An 18,175-nucleotide genomic window follows, 5' to 3' on the forward strand; every position below is an offset into this window, starting at 1 on the left:
TTGTTTTGCAATAAGAAAAAGAAAAGATGCCGTTCCTAAATTTGGGCGTTCTATTTTTACATGACAGTAATGAAACCAAATGAGGAATTCTGCCCCACTGCAAAATGAATGTTTGAAATAGTAATTTGGTCACTGTATTTATAATAACAACTCTATTATAAATACAATTTAGCTGTTTTACAGTATTAACATTTAGGAAAACTGATGTGACGCGTACAGATATAATTGTGGCCTCTGAAAATGAAGGACATATCTCTGGATCCCTAAAAGTATTAATGGTCCCACGACTGTGACAGATTATCAAATGTGTCTTGAGTCTGATCTGCAGTGCCGCTTCCTCCCAGTTTCCTTATAGGCCGGCCTCTCAAAATGCACTTTTGTTTATGTGTGTGTATCAACGTCCACATCCTGTCCGGCTGAGCAAGCCAAGGCCCTGACGTGGCTCCCTTCCTTCCTGTGGGCACAGGAATCTTACCCTACTTTGATGTACAAGCAGATGCATGAAACTTCTTTGCAAAGACATAAATCTCCACTTCAGTTTATACTTAGTGATCGACCCAAATGACTCTCTTTTTCACCAGTTAGCTGTCTGCTTGCCGTGGTTTTAAGGGAGTCGCTACTGTGTTTTTGAAGGTATGAATTACATAGAAGTGAAATTCCAGGTAATTACTATGGACCTTAAACTGGAAATCTACTAGTAAATAAAAAAAAGAAAGAAAAGAAAATGGTAGAAATATGGGGAATCATGAAAAGTTTCAAGCATGAATATTTGCTGATGTTCTCAGTCTTCCATATTAGTAGTACAGTAGTACCATAGCAGGCCTGTTTCTTCCAGGATTATTCCTGTGAAAAGGAAGTTTTTCCTTCTCACTGTCGCCGAGTGCTTGCTCAAAACGCATTCATTTGATTGTCAGGGTTTACTCTGTATTATTGTCCAGTCTTTACATTACATCAACACCAGAACTCCAGAAACAACCAATAAAATCACTTTAGTTTACACTGCCCAGGGATGGCAGAAGGAAATTAGCTAGTAACTAATAAGGAATAATAGAAATAATCAGTCACACTGGACCTAAGATAAAGCAGTAACTATGTGTGAGACAACTAAAACAGCAGCATTCCTCTTTGTAAAGATATGATAGAAAGTATTCCCGCAGCAAACAACATGAACAGTGCAGATCAGACGCCCCCAAGAAACTGAAAGATGATGCAAATAAGTTTTAACGGGCTAAACTGCTGCCTTAGATGTAATTAAAGTTAAAGATATTCTCACAGCTGTCTGCTTCATTTTGCTTCATTTTTCAAGATTATCTTTAATTTAAATCAGAGTTTAGTGGAAACAGGCTCGCAAACACATCACAGCAGACAGGAATGTGCTGCTGTCCTGCTATCCTATCCTGTTATGAAACAATGAAGGAGCGGGTAAAAGGTGTCATTAAAAAAGACTTCCAAAAACAGAAATGTCACACCCTTCATCGGTCTGGTAAAATGGGTGGGAAGGAGGTCAGTCTGTTGACACTGAAACCCAAGACAAAAACAAAAGAAAAGCAGAAATGAAAGCTGAAGGATGTTCCCCTCTTCTCACAAAGGATCACATGACCTGGAAGTAACACCGTGCCTTCCCAGGAGGCTCAGCGTACCCCTGCTCACTCCTCCTCGGGGCTTTAGATAAAGAGTCCTACCCAGGAAACCGGCTTATTGTTTCTGTGTCTATTTAAAACACATTATACTGCAAAACAATGCAGGATACAGCAGTATTGTCGCTGTGTATACGAGTGTTTGTGGCTGCTGTCACCAAGGTGCAGCATCACCCACTGGATGGAGGTTCCACAGCATACCAGGCTGCTTTCCCACTGCCCCTGAGCCACAGAGGCCAGCTGTGACAGAAGGTCCGAGTCACATCGCTTCACTCTTCATATTGAGGGCTCAGGGCTGATTGACCACACACAAACACACACACCCTGACAGACACACAAGATCCACACACATACACACATGTCTAGTCTCCACTTTTGCTGCCAATGTGCACCCAATCAGATATCACATCCTAAACTTTAGAAGCTGCATGTGTCTTTATAGGCATGGGCCTACAAAGGAAGTAATTATTGCACAACAACAGTGTTATAAACGGCTTTGGAAGATGTGAACATTCCCCAGCGGTGAGAGTCTGTTATAAATAATGTGATCCAAGAGCATTACAGGAAATGTAGGTTGCAGGTGTTTTCCAGCTCTAAATAAAAACTTTTAAGTCTGGAAGGACTGTAATGTCAATTTATTTTGTCTCTTACAAATTACCCAAACTTACCCAAAAGTACATTTATGGCTAAATTACTGGAAATCTCCTTTAAGTAATATAAATTTATATTTCTGATATTTTCCAGGTGTTAGGTATCTGAACTGTGGTCATCTATCTGTGCACACAGTACTTTCTGCATATGAAGATAAGAGCTTAAAGAAGTAACACTGTTGTGCAGGATATTTGGCTTTACACATGTATGAATGATGGAAATTATGCTGTTTAGTGATATAAACATCGCTGGGAGTAGTTTGGTTAAAGCTGTGGTGGGATTTTCTGTGACATTTTACGGCTCACTGTTATTCCACAAGCTCCTTCCTCTTCACACTGATGTATTTAATAAACGGCATATATGTATTTTACAGTTACAGTGATGGCCCAAAACGCTGAGTCACTTCACCTGCTGTTTCTGACTTCACTATCTGATGCAATAGGACATCATATGTGCATTTGCCAGGGATGTGGCTTTGATGTGCTTGTTTCATAGATAGACACAGTTATATGACAGATCATCCCGCTAGAAAACAGAGCCAACAAGGAGACAGGGCCATTTCAGTGAGCCGTTAGCATGACTCTGCCTTGTTTACATCCCCCACTGAACACCATGGATGCTGCCAGGCCACGTGTATAGGTTAATTCATCTCTCAGGGATGCTGGGAGGGGAAAGCACCTGAGGCAGGCTTCATTACCCTCCTTTTAAAAAAGGGTGCTGAATGTTGGTATTTTCCTTCCCCCTCTCTTAGATCCATTCAGCTCACCTCCTCTGCGTGTTTCCTCAGCGCTTTCTCCCGCTCGTACTGGGTGATGAGCTGCTCGTTGTCCTCCTTCAGCAGCTCCAGCTCCACTTCGTGCTCCTGGTTCTCCGCGAACACGGAGTCCAGGTTCTCCAGCACGGCCACCACAAGCGGCATCAGCTCTTTCACCACGTCCTCGTCGTATTTACCGATAAGCCTCTCGAACTCGCGGTAAATGGAGTTGGCCAGGCCCGACACCCGCTCAGACATCATCGCTGATGTCCCCGGGTCGTCCTGGTACACAACTCCGTCTTCCAGCTCCATTTTTAGTCCTCTCCCTTTCAACTAACAGGACCAGTTTGGATTTTTTTCTCCGCCTTACCCCGCCACTATGAACGGCCGTGTTCCTTAAATAAAGACAGCTTTTCTTTAATCAAACGGACACATTGAGAACAGCGCACGAATGTACTATAACGATGCAAGACAGGCTACGTGGATTTCTTCCTATTTTTTCCTCGCTTGTCCCGTGCTGCGTTCAAATGCTCCCCCGAAGCTCCCAAATTCCTCAATCACCATGAGAACAAAACCACAGGGATTAGTTTCCAGCCCTTGAAGACCCAGAAGTAGCAAAATATATTGTTTATCTTATGAAAATATAGCACAAACAGTATTATATCGGCACACAGGACTGTATTTTTTTCACATTAAATGTAAACAACAGAATGTTTTTTCCTGTAGCTGATTGAATTTAGAAATGTATACGTACTGTTACACTGCACGATAATGACACGTTTATCTTTAACATGGAAGGAGACAAACAAATCCAGGCATTTTATTTCGTCCAAGAGATCTTGTAATTCCAACAATTCTCATGGTACGTGAAGCAACTATCCAACAGCTGAGTTGTTGACCAGACAGATCACGTGATGACGTCACATCATGCTACCGGCGTAAAATTGTTGGCAGTTTTATGGAGAGAAATTTGGCTGGAAAGTTTTATAAATAATATGGTAAAGAAAATAAATAAATAAATAAATAAACTGAGATTTAAAAAATGTGTAAGGGGATTTGTGCGCAACTTTTTAGGAGTCACCAGTAAAAAATAAATATATATATTATAAGATTCTGGAGATTCCCCAACTGTTCATTAATAAAATAAAAAACATAGGTCTGCCTAAATAAATGTCTACATAAAGATAAAAGATGAGTGGCCTACCATGCAAACTGCTATGGAGAGGAATTTTCCACAAAAGTGTTACAAATGCCAGGGTTCTAGACTGACTTTTTGCCACGGTTGCACTGGTGCCCCTAACTTTTTTTCTTAGGTGCACCAGCACAAAAGTTACATGCCCCCAAATTTATCAACTCCATCGCTTAACCCCACTGTTTTACATGTTCACTTTAAAAAAAAAATTGCTGTCCATACAGGCAATATTGATTTTTTAAATGATTAACTTACAATCTTGTCAACACAAAGTTCTTTATTTGAAGCACAGTTCTACAAAAAAGAGTTACTGAAAAAGTGCTTGGGCTTAAAGTGCTTAAAGTGGCACTATATGACAATATTGTAGACAATGTTAAGCTTAATCATCATCTCGGCCTCCTCTGACGACCTGTTTGCTGCTGCCGCCGAAAGGCACTGGAGAGAGCGGACACTATAGAGCAGTGTCCAGCAGCATATAATGTGTTTTCTGGATACACCGTGCTTTTGCAGCGTTCAGAGGTTGGTGGCTCTGTGTCAGAGTACTGGCTATGGATTTCAAACAAATCAGGTCTTAACTTAATGAAAAAGTTATCAATTAGTGATGTGTTGGTCGCGAACGAAACGGCTCTTAGAGCCGACTCTTTGAAGTGAACAACGCGAGCCGACTCCTTATTGGGAGCCGTGGTTTTTTTTTTCCTTCTCTCACCCTCACCCTCTCTTTTTTCGCTTCACTCTGCACGTGAGCCTTGTGCTTGCGCTGAGCAGAGGGGGGAGGGGCGGTAGTTACACTCCAGTAGCACAGGAACAGAGCGGGAGAGAGAGAGAGAGAGAGGGAGAGAGCCAGGGACAACAAGAGACAAAATCGTCACATTAGAAAGGTATCATAATAATAATAATAATAATAATAATAATAATAATAATAATAAATTTTATTTATAAAGCGCTTTTCAAGACATCCAAGGACACTGTACAATTGATAAAAACACATAATAGAACAATGACACAATGAAGAACAATAAAACAAAAGCACAAGGTAAGGCAGAGGTTCCCAAAGTGTGGGGCCCGCCCCCCCAGAGCGATTGCAGGGGGGGCGCGGTATGAAAAGAAAAAAAGAAAAAGAAAGCTTGGACACTGCTAGCATAATGGACAGGTTTTTGACGGGGCTTCCACACAAACGCACAGCAGGAGATGAAGCATCGCCAAATATGTTTCCAAACCAACTACCTTCCAAGCCAAAGACAGGAAAATATGGTGAAGCATATCTTCCCTTTGGCTTCACCTGCACAAGTGCCGAGGTAGGTCTCCCCTGCAAAATTAGTTTCCTTGCGTCGGGAGCACGCGCTGGGCTCTCCAAATCACGGACAAACAGTATCCCACATTCTTGATTTTTAGTTCACAAACACTTCTTGTAATAACTACTCCTGACATTTTGGACATGTTAGCTCTTTATACAGTAAAGTTACAGTGGGATACAAATAATATCAGGCTGATCCTGCCGTAATTTGTTCCCCCGGTTCAAATCACGGACAAACAGTATCCCACAGCTGTTTATGTGTTTAAACCCATTTTGCACAGAGAGGCATTTTTTGAAAAATGTATTGATAGCAATGTTGAATATTATTACACAGGAAAAAAAACAACTACACGTAAAATAATTACACCGTGACGCCTCTGCCTTTCTAAATGGAGGAACAGTAACTGCGTGTGTATATGTAAGCGTGTAAAACCTGCAGATAGTCAGATTAACAGTAACAGTATTTTGTCTCTATCTGCCATTCTGCAATTCATCTCATGTAAACAATAACGTGGCGCACAGCGTGACGTGAAAAGAGGCACATACCTTTGTCGTTGCGTGATGAACTCTGTAATCCTCGTCCACACATAAACGCAAAAAAGGAGTTTTAAATAATCTCCGTTTTCGGTGAATCGCAACGCCGTTTACGTGTTGACGAAAGGCCCAAAGGCATAGAAACAGCTGAGTTTTCAAAAATACCCGTGTAGGTGTGGACGTAGCGTAAAAGAGTTAGTAGTGTATTTTATTACTACCTGTAATTTATTGCCGTTTACTTGTATTTGCTTAAATGTTTACTAAATGTTTGAGGTGTGAAATAAACCGCAATGGAGCAAAATATGGGTGTGTGTGTTTGGAGGATGTGTTTGGGGGGGGGGGGGGGGGGGGGGGGCGAACATTTTTCCTGGCAAAAAAGTTTGGGAACCACTGAGGTAAGGTAAGGAGGTGCGAGGTTATGAATGGCCTTGAAGTTGAGCAGAAGAAGTTTGTATATTATCCAGAATTTCACTGGGAGCCAGTGAAATTCCTGAAGAACAAGCAGCAGTGTTCTGAACCAGCTGAAGCTTATGGAGGGATTTTTGGGGGAGACCATGCAAAAGAGAATTGCAGTAGTCAATACGGGGGGTAACAAGACTGTGGACAAGAATGGACGTAGACTGGGTGGAAAGAGAAGGACGTAATCTGTTAATGTTGCATAGATGGAAATAGGCAGAACAGGTGAGATTATTGATGTGAGATTTATAGGAAAGTGAACTGTCTAGGATGACACTGATGAAACTGTGGAGTTATCGATAGTGAGTGAGAAATGGTTTGCCTTCAAAAGGTTGGATTTGGTGCCAATAAGGAGGATTTCAGTTTTATCCTCACTGAGCTTGAGAAAATTAGAGCTAAACCAGGATTTTAATTCGGATAGACATTCTGTAAGGGAAGAAGGTGGGAGGGAGGAATCAGGTCTCAAGGAGATATGATTGAAACCAGGGTAGGGGTGTGTCAGAGATGCCGAAAGAGGAAAGTCTGGTAAGAAGGACAGAGTGAGAGATGGTGTTGAAGGCTGAGCTCAGATCCAAAAGGACGAGAATGGTGAGAAGACCAGAGTCAGCTCCTATTAGAAGATCATTAGTGACTTTAAGTAAAGCAGTTTCTGTACTGTGACATGAACGTAAACCAGATTGAAATCTCTCGTAGATGTTATTATTAATCAGGTGTGAATGAAGTTGAACTGCAACTACTTTTTCGAGTATTTTAGAGATGAAGGGTAGATTTGAAATCGGACGGAGGTTGTTAAAGTTGTTAGGGTCTAAAGAGGGTTTTTTTCAGTATGGGAGTGACTGAAGCGATATTGAATAAGGAGGGAACGATAGCGGTGGTGAGTGAAGAGTGGATGATAGCAGAGATGAGTGGGAGTAAGGAAGAAAGGCAGGATTTCACAAGCCCTGTAAACATAGGGTTCAAATTGACATGTGGCAGGCTTAAATATCAGAAAAATCAGGAAGATGAAAAGTGGAAAACGGCTCAAAATAGAGAAAAGGTTCTGGAGAGGGGGTAGACACAACATCTGAATGAGTTGCTGGTGGATGTAATTGATTTTTGTAGTCCAGAACAGCATCAAGGAGTTACAGGTTTCAGAAGAATATAATTGTGGTGGTAAAGCGTTGGGGGGGGTTGAATTAGTTTGTTGAAAACCGAAAACAAAATCCTAGCATTACCCTAATAAGAACTGATAATACCTGAGTAGAAACTTTGTTTGGCCTTGTTGATGGAGTCTTTATACTGAAGTACATGGTATTTGGAGATTTCTGCATCAACAGTTAAACCAGATTTCTTGTATCTACGCTCTAGCTGCCAAGCTTTGGGCTTCAATGCTCGGAGGTCAGAGGTAAACCAGGGAGCAGAGTGAGCGAAGGAAACAGAATGAGTTTTTACAGGAGCCAGAGAATCAAGGAATTGAGTAAACAATTATTATAATATAACAACAAATCATCCACAATTATTTTCAGTTGCGGATCATAAAGGATTCACAAAGTTGATCCTAATTCCAAGCATGAAAACACTGTCCCAAAAAATCATCCCAGGGCTATATGACAGAGAATGTGCATCTACTTTTTGTTTTGCATATTTTAATTGATATTTTATTGTGTTGTGGTTTGCCGTGTTTTGTGTTGTTTCGGAGTTTGTAGGTGTTTTGGAGTTTGTACGTGCTTTGTCTCTAGGAGCCACCGTAAATATGCTTTTATTTATTCACTCCACATAAGATGTAATAAATAAATTATAAAATACAAAAACCAACTATTTACATTTCAACTTTTAACCATTTAAATTTTTATCTTTTTCCTTTTAAACAAGTTTAAAGTGAAACAACACAAAACACTGCAAACCGCAACACAATTAAATATAAATTAAAATATGCAAAACAAAAGAAGATGCACATTCTCTGTCATATAAGCCTGGGATGATTTTTTGGCAGAGTGTTTTTGTTCTATTGTCAAATTTGTACATGTTTTGTTTGGTTAGTGCACTGGCCCTTTAAGAGAAAGGCATGGTCTGTGTGCGGACAGGGGAAGTGTAAAAAGACTCAGACAATCGACTGATTAATGTGATCTATGCTGTGAAAGGCTGATAAAAAGGCATTCCCTGTGAGTATGCATTATTATTTGGCACTTTATGTTGATTAATAGCAGTTACTTAGGTGCTGTATTACGCATGCTAATTTATGGTTTGTAGACAGTTGTTTGGTGTTAGCATTAGCACTTGGTCACGCAGCTCCTCAAGTAATTATTTTAATTTGACACTCATATACACTGTATTTTGTTGTTACAGTTTCACACCTGCCATATAAAGCAAAGTCTAAACCCACTCTGGCGTCAGTGACTTTTGTGTGGAGGTGTTTAACTCATGGATAGTAGAAAGTGGTTCTACGAGGCCAGTACAGTGAAAAGGGACACACTACAACGACGATGAAGACTGCATTGTTACACGCTGTATCCAGACCAGCACAACAGACGCAGTGACACCAAGTCAGCATAAATGCACATTCAATCAGCTTAAAGATGGAGAAAGAAGGATATGAAGTAAGATCAACGACGTCAAAGAAATCTAGCCGCTCTTCCACTGCAAGCGTAATGTTAGCCGCCGCTACTGCCCGTGCTAAAGCTGAAGCTGCCCAAAAAAGAGCTGAGTTTACAAAGAAGGAAGTTGAATTTAAAGTAGAAAGAGCCAAATTAGATGCAAAGCTTGATGTTCTAGCAAAAGAAAGTGAAGCTGAGGCTGCAGCCGCTGAAGCAGCTGTCTTGGAGTCTGCTGTTGCAAGTTTTGACATGAGTGATGAGCACCTGAGCTTACCAAAGGAGACACAGAGTTCTCATGAGCGAACTACAGACTATGTCAATATGCATCAGGCACGCAGTGATTCAGTCAAATCAAAGGACGTCAAAATAGAAAAAGGCGAGTATGCAAATCGACCTAAGCCACCGGACATGTCACCGGATGAACTGCCCTCAGCACCAAAGGACTATGGCTCCCTCAGACCCCCTGATCAAAGACATTACTCACCTGAAAGGCAAGGACAACAGTTACACTCTGTTAACTATCAGCAGCACCTCAGCCATGTCTCACCAGGGTTTACACCGCCCTCTGCTGGACGTTTTCAGTACTACCCTCCAGATCCAAATTCCTCTAGGGACTCTAATGAGCTTGCCAAATATTTAATGAGAGGTCAGCTGTTAACCTCTGAACTCACCAAGTTTGATGACAAGCCGGAGAACTATTTATCTTGGAAGTCATCTTTCATCAACGCCATTGACACTCTATAGAGTGTCAATCTTAAAACTAGAAAAAAACTAGACAATTTTCACTTGTTTCATTGGCAGATTTTTTTACTTAATACAAGATATTTTAGCTTGAAATAAGTGAAAAAAATCTGCCAATGAAACAAGTGAAAATTGTCGTTTTTTTCTAGTTTTAAGATTTACTGTCTTGAAACAAGTTCCTTTAGCTTACTGAAATGTTGCCCTTTAGCTGATTCTGTCTTATTTTAAGTGTAATGAGATGATTTTGCCTAGAAATAAGACAAATACTCTTGGTAAGATTTTGAGTTTTTGCAGTGTAGAGCTTAGGGCAGGGGTGTCCAAACTTTTTTCACTGAGGGCCACATACATAAAAATATAGGAGGGGCTGGGCCACTTACTAGAAATTAGGTATATAACCTTAACTTTGCTGTATTAAAAATCACTTAAAAGTGGTCAAATGTGTTATATTGTTGAATATAGTTAAAGACAAAACTGCCTTCATCACAGCTTTCCATAAATGGATCTTTATTGATTTATTCAGAAAAAGCTTTGATAGCTCATTCTCAGAACAGCAGCAGATTTCTTCTTGGACAGAAGATTTACAGCACAGAGAAAAAACAATAAAGGGGAAAATGGGACGGGTACATTTCAAGCTTATTATTTAAGTTCTTAGGCTTAGCAACACACCTGTTAACGTTCGTTTGAAACGGTTATCAACATTAACAGACTGCACTGGACTTAATAACAGGAGTGCATATAATTTTAGTCAATTATTCTGGTGAGTATCAGCTGCGCTGGGTATGTAAGTTGGGCCATCCAGCTGCAGTGCTGATCCGACGCCACTCGTGCCAAAAATCCGGACCAATGTCACTTGATCAAGGAGCAGATCTGCATCAGATGAGATCAGCTGACTTTGCATGTGCGTGCGCTGTGCACAGCGGTGTGTACTCTGTGTGTTAACAAGATAAACGCATATAAGAAAGTGGTGCGCAAAAGCAGGGTAGTGACAGAATTGATGCACATTATTGATATTTGAAGCATGTGTACCTGCACATTAACACACGGGTACTGTGGAATATATTTTTTACTCACCTAAAGTGCTCGTGCTCTCATCCACTCCCCGCAAAAAATTAGCAGCTGTGCGGTGTCTGTGGCATCGGTGCTCTCATCGCATGCGATGGAGTAAAAATCAAAAGCACAGCTTTATCAGACAGTTGCAGTTTAATGTTGGCTGACGACTCTTCAATGCGTCGCACAACTGGATTTCTGGACATGCTGACGTTGTTCAATTCAATTCAATTCAATTTTATTTATATAGCGCCAAATCACAACAAAAGTCGCCTCAAGGCGCTTTATATTGTACAGTAGATAGCACAATAATAAATACAGAGAAAAACCCAACAATCATATGACCCCCTATGAGCAAGCACTTTGGCGACAGTGGGAAGGAAAAACTCCCTTTTAACAGGAAGAAACCTCCGGCAGAACCAGGCTCAGGGAGGGGCGGCCATCTGCTGCGACCGGTTGGGGTGAAAGAAGGAAAACAGGATGAAAGACATGCTGTGGAAGAGAGACAGAGATTAATAACAGATATGATTCGATGCAGAGAGGTCTATTAGCACATAGTGAGTGAGAAAGGTGACTGGAAGGGAAAAACTCAATGCATCATGGGAATCCCCGGCAGCCTACGTCTATTGCAGCATAACTAAGGGAGGATTCAGGGTCACCTGGTCCAGCCCTAACTATATGCTTTAGCAAAAAGGAAAGTTTTAAGCCTAATCTTGAAAGTAGAGATAGTGTCTGTCTCCCGAATCCAAACTGGAAGTTGGTTCCACAGAAGAGGGGCCTGAAAACTGAAGGCTCTGCCTCCCATTCTACTTTTAAATACTCTAGGAACAACAAGTAGGCCTGCAGTGCAAGAGCGAAGTGCTCTAATAGGGTGATATGGTACTACAAGGTCATTAAGATAAGATGGGGCCTGATTATTTATTATTTATTATTATTTGTTGAAGTCCTGCGGTACTTTTTCCGGGCACATTATTTCGGTCACTTTAACGAGGCAGTGTTTTATGAGGTCTCCATCTGAAAAAGGCTTGCCATGTCTTGCGATGAGTTGGGCGACCTCATAGCTGCTATTGGAGCCTTTCTCTGGACAATTTGAGCACGAAAAAAAAATACTGTTGCTGACCCCGCAGGATAGCTACCCTTTGCTTTAATTTCTGCGCTGCTCAGCACCAGTGTAGGATGCACAGGCCTGATATTTGGTTTCATAATGACGTCGTACATTATACTCTTTCATAACTGCCACAGTTTCAGTGCAGATCAAACAGACACACATCCCCTTGAATTATTTGAAGAAATATTCACTCTCCCACCGTGTTTGAAATTTTCTGCACTCACTTTCTACCTTTCACTTCTTTGGTTCTGCCATGTTTAGTATCTTGGGGTAAATTTCTTCTGTGATTGTCCTTTTTGGTGGAGCAACTGCCTTGATCAACAGCAGCTCCCCCTGGTGTTAAAACTAAGAACTGCAATAAACTCAAGCAAAAGTTGAAGTGCGGGCCATTTTCTATTCTATTTATAAAATTACTTGCGGGCCAATTAAAACTGGACGGGCCAGACTTTGGACACGCCTGGCTTAGGGCGTCTGAACAAATCGACCTCCTTGTGAAATCACTTGGCCCAGAATCTACCAAGCATGCACATCGCATTAAAGCTGTAAACATAACAAACCCAGCTGTGGCATTAGAGCTAATCTGGGAGAGGCTAGAAGAAATCTATGGGTCGCCAGAAGCCAGTGCTCTTTTCACCAAACTTGATCAATTTCCTAAAATAGGGCCCAGAGACAATCAAAAACTAAGAGAGCTGAGTGATCTGTTGCAGGAGATAAATGCAGCAAAAGAAGAAGGGTACTTGCATGGACTCTTCTATCTCGATACAGCGCGAGGTGTCGCTCCCATTGTGGATAAGCTGCCATATGGGATACGAGACAAGTGGATGATGGAAGGCTCACACTACAAGCAGCGGCACAAGGTGACCTTCCCTCCATTCACGTTCTTCTTACAGTTCATACAGACACAAGCAAAGGCACGCAACGATCCAAGCTTCAATCTGCTGTCAACCTGCAACTCTGGAGTTAAAAGGGACAAGCTTGGAGATGGTTACAGCATCAACCGCAGGTCAGTTTCAGTGCATAAAACCAGCGTTACGGCCATATCTGAGGGAGGACCGGACAAATGTTGTCCTGCGCACAACAAACCTCACGCCTTACAGCAGTGCAGAAGTTTCAGAGAAAAGCCAATTCAGGAACGAAAGGCAATATTAAAGCAACACAACATCTGTTTCAAGTGCTGCGCTTCTAACAAACATGTAGCTCGCGACTGTCAAGCAGAAATCAAATGCTCTGAATGTAACAGTGATAAGCACCCAACAGCTCTGCATTCAGATGTTCCTCGCTTTCCCAAAGCTCTTCAGCCCCCAGCAAGTCATGGCGGGGAGAAACAAGAACTACAAGAGACTGCAGTTGTTTCAAGTTGCACTGAGGTATGTGGGGAAGGATTTTCTGGGAAATCTTGCTAAAAAAATATGCCTGGTTAACGTTTATCCTGCCAACGATCCTAGTAAACGCCAGAGAATGTATGTCATGCTAGATGACCAGAGTAACGTTTCACTAGCACGCTCTGAGTTTTTTGACATGTTCGAGGTTAATGGTAAGGCAGAGCCATACATCCTCCAGACATGCAGTGGCATAGGTCTCACTTCTGGCAGAAGAGCCTCTGGGTATATGATAGAGGCAATCGATAGCTCCCTCGCTATTCAGCTGTCCATGTTAATCGAGTGCAACATGATTCCCAACAAAAGAGAGGAAATTCCCACTCCCTCCGCGGCTTACGCACACAGTCACCTCAAAGGCATAGCACACAAAATACCACCCTTGGACAGTGGTGCAGACATTTTGCTGTTGCTTGGAAGAGACATTTTGAGAGCTCATAAAGTGCGCAGTCAGATCAATGGTCCGCACAATGCACCATACGCACAGAGACTGGACTTAGGCTGGGTGATAATAGGAGATGTGTGCTTAGGCAATACTCATAAGCCTTCCCAAGTCTCTACTTTTAAGACTCACGTTCTATCGGATGGAAGGCCAACTCATTTTTCCCCGTGCGAAAGCCACTTTACTGTCAAGCCAGACACCAGTCTCTTAAATTGACACTTAGTACTTGGTGGTTCAAACATAAAGGACAGAACACAAAACAGAACTATAGGAAACAATGTTTTCTGCCAGACCAAGAACGACAATAAGCTTGCACCCTCCATGGAAGATCTGCAGTTCCTGAATATCATGGACAATGAGTGTTTCCAGGATGAGTCACAAAGCTGGGTGGCTCCACTGCCGTTCCGCCAGCCCAGAGCATTGCTGCCTAACAATCGCCGCTACGCACTCAGTCGGCTCAAGTCACTTGAACGAACTCTAGACAAAAACCCAAAAATGAAAGTTCACCTGATAGACTTTATGCAGAAAATGTTGGACAATGGGCACGCAGAGCTCGCACCCCCATTACAAGGGAACAAAGAGTGTTGGTACCTGCCCTATTTCGGTGTGTACCATCCTCAAAAGCCGTCACAAATCCGAGTGGTATTTGACTCCAGCGCACAGTTTGAAGGTATGTCGCTCAACACAGTGCTGTTATCAGGACCCAATCTAAACAACAGTCTATTGGGCGTGCTAGTGAGATTCAGGAAACATCCAGTCGCAGTAACCGCAGACATCCAGCAGATGTTCTATTGCTTCCTGGTGCGTGAGGACTGCAGAGATGTACTGAGGTTTGTCTGGCACAAAGACAATGATCCACAGAAAGAGCTCGTGGATTACAGAATGTGCGTGCATGTATTTGGAAACAGCCCCTCGCCTGCTGTGGCCACATATGGTTTGAGGAGGGCCGCGCAAAAGGGAGAAGCCAAATACGGGTCAGATGTTCGCCACTTCATTGAGCGTGATTTTTATGTGGATGATGCTTTAAAGTCTGTCCCCACCGAACATGATGCTATCGACCTCCTGAAACGGACACAAGACATGCTAGCAGACTCAAACCTTCACCTCTTAAAAATAGCATCAAATAAGGTTGAAGTGATGGACGCATTCTCACCTCAAGACCGAGCCAAGGATCTCCAAAATCTGGATCTGTTCAAGGATGAACTCCCAGATCACCGCAGTCTTGGAGTAAAGTGGAATATAATGGAGGACTATTTCACTTTTCACATTCCTCATGCTGAAAAGCCATGCACACAAAGAGGAGTCCTCTCAACTGTGAACAGTGTGTTTGACCCACTTGGGTTTTTGGCCCCAGTCACCGTTCGAGGACGTCTGCTTCTAAGAGAGTTGTCGCTACAGACAGCAGAGTGGGACTCACCTCTCCCAGAGGATCCGAAAGGCAGATGGATGGAATGGCAACAGTCCCTCCAATGCCTCAGCAAAGTCAACGTTCCACGCACTTACACTAAAATGTCACTGTCACAGGCTAAATGTGTAGAACTTTGTGTCTTTTCAGATGCGTCCATGAAGGCAATATGTGCGGTTTCATACCTCAAGGTCACCACTGGGGATGGCAAGACAGAGGTTGGGTTTGCCCCAGGTAAGGCACGACTCGCTCCACAGCCAGAGCTCACTGTACCTAGGCTCGAACTCTGCGCCGCAGTAATGGCGGTTGAAATAGCAGAGGTCATATGTGAAGAGATTGATCACCCTATAGACAAAACTAGTTTCTATACAGACAGCAAGGTGGTTCTTGGTTATATTCACAACCAATCCAAACGTTTTTATGTCTATGTAAACAATCGTGTGTGTCGTATTAGAGAGTCAACTACTCCAGAGCAATGGCATTTCGTTATGACCGACCAGAATCCTGCTGACCACGGCTCACGATCAGTTCCAGCCGCTGAGTTAGAACACACGACATGGTTCACAGGTCCAGCGTTTCTCCAGTGCCCTTCATACATCCATCTAGAGCAGACTGATTACAAACTGCTGAACCCAGACAACGACGCAGAGGTGCGCCCAGAGGTAAAGACACTTTGCACTAACATAACAAAGGAAGTTTTGGGCTCAGGATGTTGGGAGCGTTTCTCCACATGGCGCTCACTTCAGAAAACCATGTCAAACTTGATTCACATCGCACAATGCTTTTCACAATCATACGTTGAGCCAAACTGTAAAGGATGGCACATCTGTGAAACGGCCATCACCCCAGAACTGTTAGATCAAGCACAGACAATGATCATTAAAAATGTGCAGTTTGAAACATATGCAGACAAGATAAAGCGGATCTCTGAAAAACAGAACCTCCCTAAAAACAGCCCGCTGGTAAAACTCAACCCTATGATTGGAAGTGACAATCTGCTGAGAATTGGTGGTCGCATTAATCGCGCGGGGCTGGGAGTAAAAGACACCAACCCTATTATCTTGCCAGGCAGTCACTACATCACTACCCTCCTTGTGCGCCACCACCATGAGAAAGTAAGCCATCAAGGCAGGCATTTTACAGAGGGCGCTGTCCGAGAAAGTGGCTTGTGGATTGTAGGAGGGAAAGGATGCATTAGCAGAGTCATAAGTAAATGTGTGACATGCAAGAAGCTGAGAGGGAAGTTTGAGGAGCAATTAATGAGTGATTTGCCCGTAGATCGCCTCCAAGTTGAGCCCCCCTTTTCTTATGTAGGCATGGACATGTTTGGCCCATGGGAAGTAACTACAAGGCGAACAAGAGGGGGACAAGCAAACAGAAAGCGGTGGGCAATATTATTCACGTGCCTGTGTACAAGGGCTGTCCACATTGAAGTAGTGGAGGAGATGAGCTCTTCAAGTTTCATTAACGCACTGAGGCGTTTCTTCGCCCTCGGAGGACCCGCAAAACAACTGCGCTCGGACTGCGGCACTAATTTCATTGGTGCTCACAAAGAGATGGCCACAAATGCACCAGAGAAAGACAAAGTGCAACACTTTCTGCTGGACCAGAAGTGTTCCTGGGTTTTCAATCCTCCCCATTCTTCCCACATGGGGGGAGTATGGGAACGGATGATTGGTTTAGCACGGCGAATACTTGATAACATGCTGCTGCAAACTGGTCGTGTTCAACTCACTCATGAGATTTTGACCACATTTCTTGCGGAAGTCACAGCTATACTGAATGCACGACCGTTGTTGCCAGTATCATCAGACCCAGAACATCCTCACATTCTCTCACCGGCGATGCTGCTGACACAAAAGACTGGAGTTGTACCCACCATCTGTGATGATGTAGGACCCAAAGAAATGCTCAGAAGCCATTGAAAGCGGGTTCAGTTCCTTGCAGACACTTTCTGGAGCAGATGGTGCAAGGAATATTTGCACAGCCTCCAAATTCGTTAAAGGTGGCACCACAAGAACATTGACATTAAACAGGGAGATGTCGTTCTCCTCAAGGACAAACAAACAAGAAGAAATGAGTGGCCAATGGGCGTAATCGAAAAGACAGTTGCGAGTGAAGATGGAATCATCAGAAAGGCCGAAGTTAGAGTTGCTTCCAAGGGAAATGTTAAGACTTATTATAGACCTATTTCTGAAATGGTTTTTCTGTTATCTAGTGATGTTTAGATATCTGTTGTGGTATCCCTAAGATACCAGGCGGGGAGTGTTCTGACTATTGTCAAATTTGTACATGTTTTGTTTGGTTAGTGCACTGGCCCTTTAAGAGAAAGGCATGGTCTGTGTGCGGACAGAGGAAGTGTAAAAAGACTCAGACAATCGACTGATTGATATGATCTATGCTGTGAAAGGCTGATAAAAAGGCATTCCCTGTGAGTATGCATTATTATTTGGCACTTTATGTTGATTAATAGCAGTTACTTAGGTGCTGTATTACGCATGCTAATTTATGGTTTGTAGACAGTTGTTTGGTGTTAGCATTAGCACTTGGTCACGCAGCTCCTCAAGTAATTATTTTAATTTGACACTCATATACACTGTATTTTGTTGTTACAGTTTCACACCTGCCATATAAAGCAAAGTCTAAACCCAGTCTGGCGTCAGTGACTTTTGTGTGGAGGTGTTTAACTCATGGATAGTAGAAAGTGGTTCTACGAGGCCAGTACAGTTTTCCTGCTTGGAATTGTATACTTAGGATTCACTGCATGAATAAACTTTCTGAATCCTTTATCGTCCACAACTGAAAATAATTGTGGATGATTACTATACTTTTGTAATGTGACGGTGTTGTCTTTTGTTGTTGTCCCTGGCTCTCTTTCTCTCTCTGCTTTGTCTCTAGGGGCCACTGTATATATTTATATAAAAACATATATAAATAAAACCACGTTTTTTTACATTAGTAATTC

General features: G+C 42.6%; 2 protein-coding genes across 12 annotated transcripts in view; one reads left to right on the top strand and one right to left on the bottom strand.

Moving 5' to 3' along the window:
- spag9a (sperm associated antigen 9a) overlaps nucleotides 1–9,699 on the bottom strand; it is a 32,440-nt gene extending 22,741 nt beyond the window's left edge. For 6 of the 10 annotated variants that reach the window (XM_013276176.3, XM_013276175.3, XM_019357971.2 and 3 more), the window contains exon 1: nucleotides 3,055–3,575. In XM_013276176.3, the coding sequence (XP_013131630.1) occupies nucleotides 3,055–3,354 (300 nt within the window). In that variant the 5' untranslated portion in view covers nucleotides 3,355–3,575. Of the gene's footprint in view, nucleotides 1–3,054; nucleotides 3,577–9,575 lie in introns of those variants that run through there. The other 4 variants (XM_025906931.1, XM_025906932.1, XM_025906929.1 and 1 more) reach the window with 2 other exon arrangements.
- A 2,625-nt stretch (nucleotides 9,700–12,324) lies between these two features.
- Nucleotides 12,325–18,174, top strand: LOC109201940 (uncharacterized). 2 transcript variants are annotated; one of them, XM_019357976.2, is made up of 2 exons: nucleotides 12,325–15,872; nucleotides 16,525–18,174. In XM_019357976.2, the coding sequence occupies exons 1-2, from the start codon at nucleotides 14,127–14,129 to the stop codon at nucleotides 16,552–16,554; spliced, it is 1,776 nt and encodes a 591-aa protein (XP_019213521.1). In that variant the 5' UTR covers nucleotides 12,325–14,126; the 3' UTR covers nucleotides 16,555–18,174. The 2 variants fall into 2 exon arrangements, with proteins under 2 accessions (XP_019213521.1, XP_025762720.1); XM_025906935.1 differs by lacking the exon at nucleotides 16,525–18,174 and having other exon boundaries at nucleotides 12,325–15,444; nucleotides 15,665–15,804.
- The last annotated feature ends 1 nt before the right edge of the window (nucleotide 18,175 follows it).

This window comes from Oreochromis niloticus, linkage group LG4 (genome assembly GCF_001858045.2).
Source record: "Oreochromis niloticus isolate F11D_XX linkage group LG4, O_niloticus_UMD_NMBU, whole genome shotgun sequence".
NCBI lineage: Eukaryota > Metazoa > Chordata > Actinopteri > Cichliformes > Cichlidae > Oreochromis > Oreochromis niloticus.

What these genes read in the sequence shown, in the direction of transcription:
- LOC109201940 (XM_019357976.2), top strand. Translation starts at nt 14,127, where the DNA reads ATGGAAGATCTGCAGTTCCTGAATATCATGGACAATGAGTGTTTCCAG. An exon ending in ACGCAGAGGTGCGCCCAGAG is followed by an intron (nt 15,873 to 16,524) that starts GTAAAGACACTT and finishes TTTCTTATGTAG; the next exon opens with GCATGGACATGTTTGGCCCA.